Below are 16,123 nucleotides of genomic sequence, written 5' to 3'. Positions count from 1 at the left end.
ATATGTTACTTTGAAGTGCGACTATCAGCTCCCTAAAAGCCTTTATGTGGGTGTTGCAAAATCTTATACTCAGCTCTCTTTCCAGTCTCTTGGCTAATATAAGTGGGGAAAAAAAACTATAAAGTTTGAATTTGGCAGAGGTAAGAGGTTAACAATTTTGTGAGTGGTGCAGAAAGAATGTTTTTCACTTTCAAATCAACTTAGTAAGAATTTTTGACACACACATAACTACAGAAGAAGCAACGGAAAAACATCAACATTGATAGTACCCTACATATTAGACAAATAAGTATGTTAAAAAATCTTTACATCCTGAATTGGATCTAAATATAGTTGTTCAAAAGCTTCATATTTTGTAGTGCAGGGGCTTTCTTCATTTTCTGATTTAGTTCTGTCCACTACGCTGTATTTGTACTTCTAGTGCCAGGCAATATTCTCAGACACCAGAATGCAGTTACTGCGATTGCTAAATTATTTTATAAGTTCCTGGTGTGCATTTGCTAAGTATCACTCTCCAAAACAATTTGCATGCAAGATTTGTGAGTTAAATTTGGCCAGATACTATTCCTGGGTACTGTTTGCATGGGGTTATGCAGTTCTGGAGATAATTTATCAGAATGGATTTTGCCAGACTTTGCTAACAGATTTCTGAGTTAAAGAACAGGCATTGCACTCTCAATGTACTATCATCAACTTTTGTAAGAATTTATATTACCAGATCTGACTTTGGAAAGCATATGGGAAAACTGCAATGTGCCCACTTAAATAGTTTTCCCCCCAATCTTTCTTGCTCAAATGGGCCTTTATTTTGTATTTCTGGGGCACATGTCTAAGGAAGAGCAGCCTGCTATAATGGTTCTTCATCATTCTGCTGTGAAAGTATTCTATCTAGTGGTCACAGACCACCAGTGAGCTCTCAGGACCAAAACATTTTTGAAGATAATGTGGTATCCTAGGAAGACCTGGAGAATAAAACACTTAAAAGGCTTTTGAGGACTAGTTACACTAAATGACAGTATAAGATGAGCCACAGCCTGCAAGATACTGACAAGTCGCCTAAAAAGAATGTTACTTAGAAGGGTTAAAGGTCACAACTTTAATAGGCCATCAAGAGAGGAGCATGAGGGACTAAAGTTCACAGTGAAAATTCATTCCTCAAAATACAAATAAGAATGGTTCAAAACCTTCAATTTGAAGTCAGCAAGAGAAAGGGAAGAAAAAGAAAAAATAGGATTTATTTACAAAATATTTCTCTTAACACGTACTTTCCTATTCTTCATGTGTGGTGGAGCTTCTTATTTATTTCTTATAGAATGAAATAAAAAAAGTAGTAAGAAAATACGTATTTTGTAAAGTAAACTTACAAATATGTAGTGTAAGCAAAGTTTAATTTGTCATTTTTTGATAAATATTTGTAGCGTTTCTCAAAGTTTATCTCTGAACTGAAAGAAAATAGGAAAACATTTATACAGAAAATCAAAGTTCAGAACAATGATAGTTTTCTAAATTTCTACCATAAAGGCTTTGATCCAAAATTCCACATGAGCTCCTTGTGTTCCACATATTGCAAATGTGTGGGAAAGTTTCAGTGTTTAAAAATGTTTAACTGCAGAGAAATTTACTGTTTGACTTCAGCTTATCCCACTGGTTCACTGTATATGTTTGATTTCAGCACAAAAGGCAAGGCAAACCACATTCAAAACCCCAATATCTGAATATTCTACCTCTGATACTGACTTAAAATGAATGCTATGGAAGACAACATAAGGGCACCATAGACAAAAAAGATAAATATTTCCATGACTGCATGCCAAGGGGGATGCTTATATTAAGCAACGTGTATAATGTTTTTCATGATCTGAAATGTGAGGTTAAATTAACAAAAACCCTTCATGTGACTAAATATGATTTTACTGCAGTTCTAACTGATGTCGTTAATGTGTGTTAAAATAACTATTTTTAGAAAGGAAAAAATGCACTCATTCAATATTAAATTTTTTGGAACATTCTGATATATTTCGAGTGTGATTTTTTAAAAATCTTTATATTTTTACTTCATTTTTGTAATCAAAGCTTCTACTTGATTTGATCCTTCTGCTAAACCCAAAATTTTAAAAAAAAAAAGTATACATGATGAAAATAAATCTGAATGCCAGATTCTTTCAGTTAATTATGAAATCAATGAGTTTGGAAGGAACTTTCCAACAAGGTGATGAGAGAAATTATGCTAAGTGTATCCAAAAGATCAAATGAGCCAATCACATTACTGCACTGAACAAAAAAAACATAATTGAATAATTTTTTTGTTATGAATGTAAAATCAGTCAGTACTACAGGTCATTAATAGATAAGTTAAACTTTATACTACTTACATAATGAGTATCAAACCAATAGTGAATGATTAATAAAATTGTTTCTTTCCTTTAGGCTATTTACATTAGTTTATGGAGTGAAAATGATAACAACTTAAAAGTAAATGTTCTCCAATTTAGGAGAAATATAAATAATATGAAATAAAATTTTTAAAATCTTAGTATGACATGGAACCAGTTGTTCTATTTTCCTTAATTGTCATGTATTCTGCCATGTTCTTTATCTGCTTAGTGAATTTACAACTAGCACAGCAGGTTGTGAATTATTAATAGGATCTCTTCAAGGAAGGAAAAGGTCAGTATTAACATAAAAATCTTCTTTAAGAATTGTGGTGTAAAGGTTTCTTAGCAGAGAACAGCTGTTGCTGCAAAACTAAAATCTGCCACAACAGTCACGTTAAAATATTCTTGAAGTTAAGTTATGAAGCAAATGCCTCACTATGACACCATGACTGCCAGTCAATGATGACTGAAAATGACTTTGTTTTATTGGTGTTAAACATGTTTGTTGCATGCAGAATGATTTAATATATAATAACTATTTTTTTTAAAAAAGCAAAAGAGCAAACTTTTCATTGCTTCTAAATAAAATGCTCTTCTTTTTCTTCCTTTTCAGCTTCATTCTGACCAGGACAAAGGAGATGGATCCCTCAAGTACATTTTGTCAGGAGATGGGGCTGGTACTCTTTTTATAATTGATGAGAAAACAGGTGACATTCATGCTACTCGTAGAATTGACAGGGAAGAAAAAGCCTTTTACACCCTGCGTGCCCAAGCTATTAATAGAAGAACTCTGCGACCAGTGGAACCCGAATCTGAGTTTGTCATCAAAATCCATGACATCAATGACAATGAACCAACATTTCCAGAAGAAATTTACACTGCTAGTGTTCCTGAAATGTCAGTAGTGGGTGAGTGCTTTATACTGAGGCACAAATGCCTGTTCTATGTTAATTGATGAATAATTTCCTCATTCTCTGAAAAGTCACTCGTGTTTGGAATTTTACCTGATGACTTAAGTATTTTTCATTTTGGTTTTTTTTGGTTAAAATATTGGAATTGCATTCAGAAACATTTTTGTGATTTGAGGTCTATTTTTACTTGGCACATTCAAATTATTAATTTACAGTGATTTGGAATATAAATATAAATATAAAATAGTTAATGGTGAATCACCCTCGTCCTTAAGAACTGTTAGAATAAGATCACTAAATTAGCCTCTTGAAAGCTCAATGAATTTTTTCTATTTTCACTGGGGGTCCCCAGTGGTGATCAGCACTGAATAGAGAGCTGTCTCCACTTTCACCCTCTCTGTGGCTGAAGAGAGTTAAATGTTGACTCATGTGCTGTTGATGCACTTCCTGAAGATAAACAGCATCTTTACTCTCTTTGCTTTCATTTTTTTAGTGTATGGACAAATCCTCTTGTGCTTTCAGTTCCTCCCTTAACTCACTCATGAATGGCAGCTTCAAGAATCTTAAACAGCTGTTTGAGTTAATCTTTCTTCTGTTTGCAGTGTATTTTCAGTTCCTATCTTAACTACAAAGTTGTGGCCTGGATCATGACAGCTAGTCAACTTCATAAACAATAGCATTTTAGAATATGAGCTATTATTAATTAGTGCATACGACTCTTTAGGAAGAATTTTTAAAAGCTTAAAATATAGAGAGTCTCTTTTTAAAAATTAAAATTCACTTATTCATTGTATAACTGTAGATATAATACTAATCTCTAAATATTCAGAAAATACACAATAACTTGCATATCTCTTTTGGCTATTATTGGTATTTTAATTACTACCACTGCCTGAACTAGATCAAACAGTGTTTTGAGATGTTTTATGTATATGGGTATTGAAGTTTTAGTACTTACTTTCCTGGACTTTGGAAAATGTTAAAAGAGGAAGAAAATACATAATTATTGAAAGCGAATGGCCTCAGAAAAGTTGTGCAGCAATGTGTGGAAGTATAAGACTAATAATTTTCTATTCTTAAAAAGCTATTTCAATTTGCTTTTCGTTTGCGATTGAATAACTTTTAAAAGTCCCAACATTCAGCAAGCAGTTTTTAGTATAAAGGAAAATTAAAAAAGAAAGAGGAAGAAATCTGTTAGATGATTGCATAGAGCTGTACTGGAATCCCATCAAACTAGTCCACATAAAGAGGATGACTGAAAAGTCTTCTTTCTTTACTGTTCCAAAAGAAAACAAAATGTAATACTGATTTATTAATTTATTGATCAGTTCTCTATAATCATGCATTTCAATAAATGTATATAGCTTTAGGCAGAGCATCTTGAAAGAGCATTGCTGCATTTTCTAGAGAAGCAAACGGTAAGATTACCTCTAAAGGTCTCTTCCAGCCCAAATGATTCTATGATTCTATGATTACAGTAGGGTTGAATATAGACATCTTAGTCCTTCCACTTTATTTCTCATGTTCTTTCTATAAATTCCAGAAGGCACTGCTTAAAATATTCTTGGAAAGATTTTATGAAAACAATTCAGTGTTTTCAGTTAATATTATGTTATTTTATAACAGTCAGTTATAATCTATTTATTCCTAACTTTGTCAGTCTCAATTCCATAAAGATCATATTTTTCTTAAACATCCAAGAAATTATTTCAATGATTTTAAATATTCAGTATGCGAGGCTCCAACGTATCTGTATGTCCACATAGATCATACAAATTTTGAAAGTGTAAATTTTGCTGCACTGCAACAAAATAAAAACATGATACGAAAAAGAGATAAGAAGATAAAAAAATATCCAAAAAAACTGCACTGATAGGTAAAAAAACAAAAAAGCTTGGATGTATTTAGAGTGTTAACCTGTATCTTGCACAAATAGTTGTGCTGAAATGAATAGACTTTATTAGGTCAATAAAATGACCATAATTTAGAGAACTGAAACTAGGTTAAAATCTGTCATGTTCCTGAATTTCATAAATGTGGTCATTCAGCTGCTAGACTACTGACTACCTGATAGATAGAATTTGCTTCTAGCTTTATGGTTTTACCTTTATGGTTGATCTGTAGAGGCATATGTTCATCTGTAGTCCATGAGTGGATGACATGATTTTATAATGTATTCCTCAAAGCTGAGTAATTTCTTCATAACTTTAATTTAATTTTCCAACGAATCTACTCTGTAATCTCAAAGCTAAAGGCAGAATGGAGAAGGGGAGAAATGTTCCAAAAGAACAAACTGCATAAAACTTTTGAGGTGAATAGAATTAATTAGAAATTTTAGAGTCAGTATGTTAAAAAGTCTTCATGTATTTGTATAGTAATTAAACATATTATCACATATTTGATTAAAAAATATTTTTAAATCAGTATCTTTTTTTTCAGAGATCATACAATTCAAGCATTTTTAGTACAGAAACTTACAGGAGAAATTTCTGAAAAAAGAAATATGAAAAATTATTGTTGTTATAACAACAGCAGCTCCCCATCAAAAGAAAATAGGAAGAAACTCCTGCCTTGCTCTATTTTGCTCTCTCCACATTATTTGTTTTGAGTTATACTATTGTGAGTAGCCCATTACTTGCCCAGTACTGTTGGCCAGGGGCTAAAAAAATATCAGACTTGATGAAAGGAATGCAGAGAGAAATTAAAGTCTTGGATGTAACTGTACTGTTGCATTGAATCCATCTCCTTCTGTGGTATTCACCTCTGAGAGCATATAGAAACATATAACTTTTCTATCAGCATCTGAAAACATTAAGCAAAGTTTCAGATATCAAAATTGTCTCAGACATAGGTAACAGAAGGAGAAATTACACAGCCAAATTACTGTGGCTCTTACCTGATCAAGTAGATAGGAGTTATATTATTCTGTAAAAAGTACTATGCTATCAGGACTGTAATATGTTCGCTATCTAATCCAGCATAGTCAACATAGTAAGGCATTGCACTATATTGGGAGTCTGAAAGAGAGAGAGACTACTGGAATCACACCCTACCTTCCCTGGGACAGACCCAACAGGCAGACACGATGCATGATACGGAGGATTCCCTATCTTCTCTCCACCTCACTGAACATGGTGACTTAAGGGATGGGAGGCAATGGTGACAAGTTCCTGCCTAGTGTGGCAGGCACTTCTACTCCATGACTGCTCCACCCTCCCAAGTGCCCTTGCATAATACTTGCAAGGCTTTGCAAGTGGAACTGAACAATAACAAGGACGATGGTTCATCTAGGTTGGAGGTGTCACCAAGGTTAAGTCAGTCAACTCTCTGCATCAAAACCGCTTCCATAAAGAAAAAAAGATAGGTCATTGTCATAGGAGAATCTCTCCTGAGGGGAACAGAAGGCTCAATATGCCTACTTGACCCACTTCTTATGGAAGTCTGCTGTCTCTCTGGGGCCCAGGTTAAAGATGTGACAGGAAAACTTCCTAGTCTTGGTACAGCCCTCAGATTATTATCCATTATTGATTTTTCACGTAGGCAGAATGAAGTTGCAACAAGTCCAAGGGCAACCAAGAGAGGCTTCAGGGCCTTGGGACAACTGGTTAAGGGATCAGGAGCACTGGTATTGTTCTCCTCTATCCTTCCAATTGCACAGAATGATGAGGGAAGAAACAGGAAGAGCCAGCAGATCAATACCTGGCTCTGAGACTGGTGTCATCAACAGAATTGGGGGTTTTTTGGTCATGGGTTGGTTTACATGGCACCAGGCCTGCTGGCAACAGATAGAGTACACTTGTCGCAAAGGGAGAAAAGGATCTTTGCACAGGAGTTAGTAGAGCTCATTGAAAGAGCTTTAAATTGGATTTGAAGGGGGAAAGCAATAAAGCCAGGCTTGCTAGTGATAAGCCTGGGAGAGGCATGCCAATGTTTGAGGGATGGTGTGCTAGTGAAGTCATTCAGTCTGCTCCACAATGTGCTGAGTACACTGGAGCACATTTGAAATGTCTTTATATTAATGTGCACAGAATGAGGAATAAGCAAGAGGAACTAGAAGATTTGGCCCAGTTCCAGGGCTATGACATCATTGGCATAAGCAAAACTTGGTGGGATGAGTCCTGCAACTGTTATGCCTTGATGGATGATTATAGGCTCTTCAGGAGGGATAGCAAGGCAGGTGAGGAGCAGGGGTGATGCTGTATGTAAGGGAGGGGTTGGATTGTATGGTACGTACAGTTGGTGATGATAGGGTTGAGATCCTCTGGGTAAGGATGAAGGGGAAAGCAAATAAAGTGGATGTCGTTGTGGGACTCTACTGTTGACCACCCAGCTAGGAGCATGACCCTAATGAATTATTCTCTGAGGAATTAAAGGATATCTCTAGATCAACTGCCCTTGTTCTTGTGGGTGATTTTAATTTCCCAGACATCAACTGGGACATGATATAGTGGACACAAACAAGTCCAGGAAATTTCTGAAGCACATTGAAGATAATTTCTTGGTGCAGGTACTAAGGGAGACGACTAGGAAAGGTGCCATCCTAGATTTGTTGTTTATAAATAGAGAGGGACTCGTGGTCAAAGTGGTAGTCAGTGGTTGTCTTGATCACAGTGACCACAAAGTAGTTGAGTTTCAGATCATTGGAGACAGGAGAAAAACTGCCAGCAAAACTTCAATCCTGGATATGGGGAGAGCAGACTTTGGGCTGCTGAAGGTCAGTAAGGTTCCCTGGGAATCTACTTTTGATGATATTGGGGTCCATGAATGCTGATCACTTTTTAAGAGCCCTCTCTTAAGAGTGCAGGAGCAGGCAATTCCAAAGTGTTGGAAGTCAGGCAAGCAGAGCAGAGTGCCAGCTTGGATGAACAGGGATCTTCTGGAACTTAGGTGGAAAAGTGTATGGACATTGCAAGGAAGGACAGACAACACGGGAAGACTACAGAGATGCTGTTCTCCACTGTAGGGAGAAAATTCATGTTGTCAAAGCTTGATTAGAGTTCAAGCTGGTCAACACTGTGAAGGACAACAAAAAGGGCTTTTCAAACATGTTAACAGCAAAAGGAGGATCAGGGATAACATTGGTCCATTACTTGATGTGGTCGGTTACCTCACAAATAGGGAAGTAGACAAAGCAAAGACATTTGATGCCTTTATTCACCTGTCTTCAACCTGGAGCCCTGTGTTGGAAGATCATGACTGGGGAGATCATAAACTCCCAGCTGACTCTGAACTTGCTTGAGACTTGCTGCTCCAGCTGGATGTGTATAAATCTATGGGGTCTGATGGGATTCATCCCAGAGTACTGAAAGAGCTGGCCAATGTCATCATTGGACCTCTCTCCATTATTTTTCAATAGTCTTGGGAGTCTGGAGAGGTCTCAGTCAACTGAAAGCTGGCAAATGTTGTCCCAATTTTCAATAAGTGTAAGAAGGAAGACCTGGTAATTACAGGCTTGTTAGTCTCACTTCAGTGCCTGGTAAAACAATGGAGAAGGTTATTCTGGGGTTTATTGAAAAACACTTGAGAGACAATGCAGTTATTGATCACGGCTAGTATAGGTTCATGAGGGGAAAGTCCTGCTTAATCAACTTAGTTTCCTTTTATGACAGAGTTATGCACCTACTTGACCAAGGGAAGTCAGTAGTTGTGGTGGTTTTGGATTTTAGCATAGCTTTTGATACTGTCTCTCACAGTATCCTTCTGGACAAACTGTCCAACACACAGCTACACAAGTCCATAATATGTTGGGTGAGCAACTGACTGATGAGTCAGGCTCAAAGGCTTATAGTAAACGGGGTTAAATCAGGCTGGTGACTAGTGATCAGCGGGGTTCCCCAAGGCTCAATTTTAGGGCCAATGCTCTTTAACATTTTTATAAAAGATCTGGATGCAGGAATCAAATGTATATTAAGTAAGTTTGCCAGTGATACAAAACTAGGAGGAGCTGTGGATTCCCTCAAGGGTAGAAAGGTGTTACAGAGAGATCTGGATAGACTAAAGAGCGGGGTAATCATTAACCATATGAAATTTAACCAGAGCAAGTGCTGGATTCTTCACCTGGGACAGGGCAGTCCTGGTTATGCATACAAATTGGGGGATGAGAGGCTGGAGAACAACCCTGTGGAAAGGGATTTGGGGGTTTGGGTTGATGGCATGTTGAATATGAGTCAGCAGTGTTCTCTGGCAGCCAAAAGGGCCAATCATGTCATTGGGTGCATCAATCACAGCATAGCCAGCTGGCCAAGGGAGGTGATTGTCCCACCTTACTCTGCACTGGTGCAACTCCACTTTGAGTACCGTGTCCACTTTTGGGCACCTCAATATAAAAAGGACATCAGACTATTAGTGTGTCCAGAGGAGGGCAACCAAGACAGGGAAAGGTATTGAGGGTGACCTCATCACAGTCTACACCTCCTTAAGGGGAGCAGCGGAAGGGGGCGGTGCTGATCTGTCTCTGGTGACCAGCAATAGGACACGAGGAAATGGAATGAAACTGCATCAGGGGAAGTTCAGATTGGACATTAGGAAAAAGTTCTTCACAGAGAGGGTGGTTGGTCACTGGGACAGGCCCCCCAGGGAAGTGGTCATGGCACCAAGTCTGTCAGAGTTAAGGAGCATCTGGACAATGCTCTTAGTCATATGATTTAGTTTTAGGTATTCCTGCAAGCAGCAGGGAGTTGGACTCGATGATCCTTATGGGTCCCTTCCAACTTGAGATATTCTGTGATTCTATAACAGAATTATTCACTAAAAATGTGCCCATATGTTTATGGAATGTCTTGCACTCCTACTACTCTCTGTGCATCCAAGTTTGATAGCGTACTATCAACCACTTTATCAGGTGGGAAAGTTGGAGCACTAGATAGGCACATACACATACAGAAACACTGCTTTTTAAAATTACAATTTATTTAAACCAACTATACAGAGAAAGTTTTTTTTATGTATGAGTATGATTGGTGAGTGGTAATAGCAAAATGGTGTGAACAGTAAATGAAAAGGCATGGCTTTTTCACTACCAAAGGTGAAAGCAGGCCTGTTGCAGATGGTAATATCGGTCAGATGTCATACCTTTTATTGGGCAAGACAACACTGGAACTCTTCTTTGTGTTCATTCGTTCCAGTTCTTGTAGAGGTTGTTATCATCTCTTATATCCTCTAGTCACCTTCTCTGCGTTTTCGTCATACAAGTGATGTTTTACAGATGTTACATATTTGTTCTTTTTTTTCTTTGTTATACTTTAAATCCCAGCCAGTCTGTAATATGACCAGTAACTTGCAACTTGTATTTATGCCTTTGGAGCCTCTGATATGTTATTCTGGGACTGCATTCTCAAGACCTCTTCTATCATCTGGTGCCTGCACTCTCAATCCCAGTACTGAATATCACTGTTTCAAATGGATGGGCTTAATGTTATCTCTATTTTAAGAAGTGTCAACAAAGTAGTCAACTATTCTGCAGTTTTGCAATTATGTTGTCTATTTACACACATCTGTTTTGTAACCACAGTGATACATGTTCACATTAACTCTATATGAACTCATCTGAATTCCAGAAAGAAGACAGACATGGTAACATACCACACTATGTAAGTTTACTCATGCGCCTCATTGCTTTTAGAGCTACACTGTCTAATGTCAATAGCAGCTAGAGTTCAGAGCTATTGGGTTTCTCTTCATACATTTTAAGTTTTCAGCAAGATTGCATATATCATTCATTTCACTAGCATACCACCATACCTCTGTTACCTAATAACTGCTTAAACCGGCAAACTTTTAATCACCAGTATTTCTTTACTAATTCATAAATGAAGGCTGTTATTGCCTAATGTCCTGTTTTCTTCACGAAAAGCATCGAAAGAAGTGCACAAGTAGCAAAAACATGCAAGAAGCATCAGCTTGTAATAATTGAAGTCTGTGCACCCCTTGGAGTACAGGGTTTGCTCCATCCTAAAATGCCCTGTCCTGTAAGGTACTACAAAGGGGACCAGGAGGTAAGAAAAAGACTATGTAAATTCTTTATCTACTCCACCTGCCCCCATCCTTAAGGTATCAAATCATGATGTAGCCATACACCAGCCTCTTTCAGACCAGAAACAGCAGTTTTGTTGTCTTCCTCAGGCTGTGGTATTAGCCAGATGGATACCTGAGAATGTGGTATTATCAAATACAGTGTCTTGACAAAGGCTTATAAATTCTTTGTTACCTTGTTCATCTTCCTTCTGGTGCTATTAATCCTAGTAAAGGCAGACACAAATGGGTCAACTTCAGGATCTTGCAGTTGGGTCAATATCCTAGAAGATATCTTGCTCTCCTGAGGTCTTTATACTGATTACCAGATATTTTCTCTTCTTTCACTTTTTTCCTTTCCTTACTTTCAAAGTTTATGACCCAGAATATTCTTACAGTTTTGATGACAATCTTCTGTTCTGTCCATCATAATCTTCACCTATCTACTTGTTTCTTCTCATTTGAAGGTTTCTTTTCAGAACTGCAGATGAGTATATTTTCCTCTATATAACTTTTGCTGTGAATTTTGCCTATTGGTATCTTTTAGACCTTTTTTTTTTTTTATCATCACATCAATTTTTTTATTTGTTGATGTTTCTCTATTCATCTGTTGTAGCTTATATATTCTCTAATCTTTCCTTTTCCTTATTCCATCCTGTATCTTCAGCGCTGTTTCTACTGTCGTGCTCCCTAGCTGGTCTTTTCTGCTTCTGAATTAGGGATATCAATATATGCTTCATAAGATACAACCTTTCTCTGGGTTTACATGTGAACTACAGGTTGGGTATCCCACAGTTAACCTATTGTCTCTACCTGTGGTTATCTTTTTGACTTTCTCTTCAGATAGCATTTATAGCTACTGTTTCTTGGCTTTCTCCCAAGGCTTTTTGTACACTCCCTTATTAGTGCTGTTCCACCAATTCCCAATGCTTAGTCTTCTCTGCCATAGCATTTATCTTACAATACTTCCTTCTTGTTTCCTATTAACAAAGATTTTTTTAAAATCTTTTTTTAATAGTTGTCTCACCAAACCCTTTTGTGTCTTCTGACTTATAATTTTATAATATCAATAACAACAGATTTTGAAAACCCAAGTTACTATATTACATTTTTAGATTTTTTGCAAACTCCAGTTTCACTCTGCACACAAATCCTGCCATAAGGAGAGGGGACAAAAAAGAAAAACAAAACTAAAACCAGAAAAAAAAACGAGATTAAAGATTGTTTTCCTTTAAAGGGGACATCTTAAAAGAATTGGAAATACCCACTGATGTGCTTGTTTCCAGTTTATTGTTTTCCAAGTTACAGGAGTATCATGTAGCTAAAGACCTTTCTGATATCTGTTTCTCTGAATATGCAGCCCTTTACACTTCTTCTCTGTTATTCTGCTGGGTTAAATAGTTTATTTCAGGGGAAAATATGTGTCATTGTTTCCTCTCTTTTCCGCTAGAAAGAGCAGAAAATTTCTATTAATTTGACTTGTTATTTGTATGGATAATTTACTATGGAGGGTTCTTGCTCTAGTTAAATATCACATAACTCAGTTGGGAGTAAGTAAAAGGAAATATAAGTTTCATATTCAGCTCTACAATGGATATTCTGTGGATTCTTTTTTCCTAGTTAATTATCTTCATTGATTCCTATCTACTACATTTACATCATAAATGCATTGTGAGGTCAAAGTCATTAATACTTGCGTAGTGTTTGAAGATGCTTGCAAAGAACACATTAAAAAGGGCCAAATATGTTAATTACTATTATAGTACCAGATCCTAGGGAGATTCAAACATTATAATTAAAATTGTGTTAAAATATGCCTTCTACAATAATCTGACAAATGACTATTTATTTCTGGGCCTAGCTCACCACTATATAATTCTAGTTTATTGTATAATAAAGTTTGCAAGTATACAAGGACAAAATTACAGAATCCATAGGTCTTATTAATAACATAGCTGGTGCCATATTATCACTATCTCCTTTGTGCACTCCTATAGAGTTCAGATTAGGCTTTAGATCCTGAAGGCCAAAGAGTTTTACCAACTTCATCACAAGCAATTTGTGCCTATGTAAAAGTCAGAGTGAGGCCCAGACCAAGTAGTGCTGACTAAGTCACGCCCACACGGTAGTTTTTAAACCCTGGTACAAATTATCATCTTCAATGCCTTCAGATTTCTGGACCAGGTTTCAGACCAGAACAATGTATTTGTAGTACTGAGCATCAGTGGTCTTCAGTGACTTCAGTGAACTGAAGCAAAGCATAACAAGCTGATGGTTTGACAGCTGATGTGCACAACATAACTGATATACTGAATCCTCCGGTTTGCTTCTTTGCATGGTTTTTGTCAGGTTTTTCACAGGAATCAGTGATCCCTTGGTGAAAGCCTAGAGAGCATGTCTCTCTTCCTCTTATGAGCAAGGGCCAAGATCAAAGTGGTGAGTGCTGCATCCTGAATGGCACCCAGAAGTGTAGTGGTGCCCTTGCACTTTTTCTGCCAGGCACCTGATCGGTGGCTGGACAGGAAAAGCCAAAGAGCTGAGGCAACATTAAAACGTACAGTGCATACTTACTGCTTTTGGGTAGTGGGATGTACATCACCCTGAGTACAACCTACTGAGTAAATCAGACCGTGTGATAGTGGTGAAATTAAGTAGCCCAAGTCTCTTCCCACAGACTTTAGAGGGAACAGAATCAAATCTACAGTTTTGAGAAGTGTCTGACATTTTACTGGGTGTATATGCAGCCGTGCTCTAGCCTCCAGCTAGAGGACAGCTGATATGATTTGTTCTGTTTCACGTGTATGTGGATTAAAATAGCATTAACTAATACATTATATGTGCATTATGACACTCATAACTAAACCAGCAGTAACTATTAGACACATATTATTACATTGCAAATCGATTTTTAAACTTTATTTTAAAGCTATTAAACACATTCTTCAGTTTTCTTCCAAATTATCCTTCAAAGTCAATTCTGCATGTTTTTTAAAACTAAAATGGTATAAAAATCTCATACAATTGACCTATTAATAAATACTGCTAGTTTGAACATAGGAAGGAAATGTGAAAATTAGAAACAAGAAATAATTCAGTTACATGTGATAGAGACAAAATATCACCTTTCATGGGTTTGCAATGTAGACTTTTCTGAGTAATGTATTGTGCTGTTGTAATAGATGCCTTGATGACTGTTCTCTGTTTTTACTGATATAAAATGGAGGACTTGTAAGCATTACTTTGATAATGCCATGTTAACTGGTGTACTTGGTGTGGTTTTTTTCTTTTTTTTTTTCTTTTTTAATTACAGTACTTAAGTTACTGAACATGATTTGTTCTTATCCTTCTTTTATACAATACCTCTTTGCTATTTCAGAGCAAATATTCTTTAGGAACAAGTATATATCCATAGAATCATAGAATCATTATGGTTGGAAGAGACCTCAAAGATCATCAAGTCCAACTGTCTACCCAACACCACCATGCCCACTAAACCCACTAAATCATGTCTCGAAGAGCCACATCTAAACGTTTTTTGAAGACCTCCAGGGATGGTGACTCCACCACCTCCCTAGGGAGCTCATTCCAATGCCTAACAACTTTACAGTGAAGTTCTTCCTAATATCCAACCTGAACCTCCCCTGGTGCAACTTGAGGCCGTTTCCTCTTGTCCTATCGCTAGTTACCGGGGAGAAGAGACCGAACCCCAACTCGCTACAACCTCCTTTCAGGTAGTTGTAGAGGGTGATAAGGTCTCCTCTCAGCCTCCTTTTCTCCAGACTAAACAACCCCAGCTCCCTCAGCCGCTCCTCATAAGACTTGTTCTCCAGGCCCTTTACCAGCTTTGTTGCTCTTTGTTGGACACGCTCCAGCAGCTCAATGCCCTTCTTGTAGTGAGGGACCCAAAACTGAACACAGCATTCAAGCTGTAGTCTCACCAGCACTGCCATTTGCTACACACTAGGATGGTCCAAAAAGTGCATTTCAGAATCAAGACTTAAATATATTCAACAAAATATATTCAACAAAAAGGCCTCTATCTTTTACTAGAACAGTTATATAGAGATATATCTACAAATAGAGTTCAGTGTGGCTGGAGATGTGAGACATTTACAAATCAGAAACATATGAAGTTTTTGGAACAGCTCTATCACCCCTACATTCTTATATTTTAAAGACATTCGGATTTTCAGTTTCAGCCCTAGTCTAGATGGTCACTAAGGCAATCATTAGTACAGTGGAAAGTATTTATAATTTTAATCTTATTTTTTCATTATACTTGTGTAGCAATTTTTTATCTTTTTCTAATTTTATTTTGTGTTTGAGGCTTTGTTCTATTAAATCAGTGATTCATTCAATTTTAATATCAGTAATAATATAACCGGGAATTTGCCTATTTGCCTATTATGCCTTCTTTATGGGATGCAAGTACTTTCAGGGACTCACTGAAACAAGTGTTTCTGTTCTGAAACTTGAAAACTGAACATTTCTGAGAACTCATCTGATTCAACAGTTAGACACATGCTCATTCCATTGATATTGGTGCTCTTGTTCACATGATTGAACAATTAACTTGTCATCTTGTGAGATCCCAAAAAAACTGTGGAAGGTTAGCATTTACTTCCATTTACCTTTCTATGTATGTTAGAATAAATATTTAATGTAGTCAGACTATGAGAGGGAATAAAAAGTTGTGCCAAGTGTCTTGGATTTACAAGTACTTTATTTCACAATATTTGACAGCATTTGGTGGAGGGAAAGAATAAAAGGAGAAATAAGTTTGGAAGTCTTCTGATCCTCAGAATAGCCCATGGCTAACCAGTCACA

General features: G+C 37.0%; 1 protein-coding gene across 1 annotated transcript in view; it reads left to right on the top strand.

Moving 5' to 3' along the window:
- Positions 1-2,988: 2,988 nt before the first annotated feature.
- Positions 2,989-16,123, top strand: part of LOC104155537 (cadherin-10) — a gene marked incomplete at both ends in the record, with an annotated part of 28,889 nt that continues 15,754 nt past the window's right edge. The window contains one exon of the mRNA XM_009701882.1: positions 2,989-3,283. Coding sequence (XP_009700184.1) covers positions 2,989-3,283 — 295 coding nt within the window. The remainder of the gene's footprint in view (positions 3,284-16,123) is intronic.

Source organism: Cariama cristata, unplaced genomic scaffold, assembly GCF_000690535.1.
Source record: "Cariama cristata isolate BGI_N322 unplaced genomic scaffold, ASM69053v1 scaffold246, whole genome shotgun sequence".
Classification (NCBI taxonomy): Eukaryota; Metazoa; Chordata; class Aves; order Cariamiformes; family Cariamidae; genus Cariama; species Cariama cristata.
This window is presented reverse-complemented; position numbering and strand designations above follow the sequence as displayed.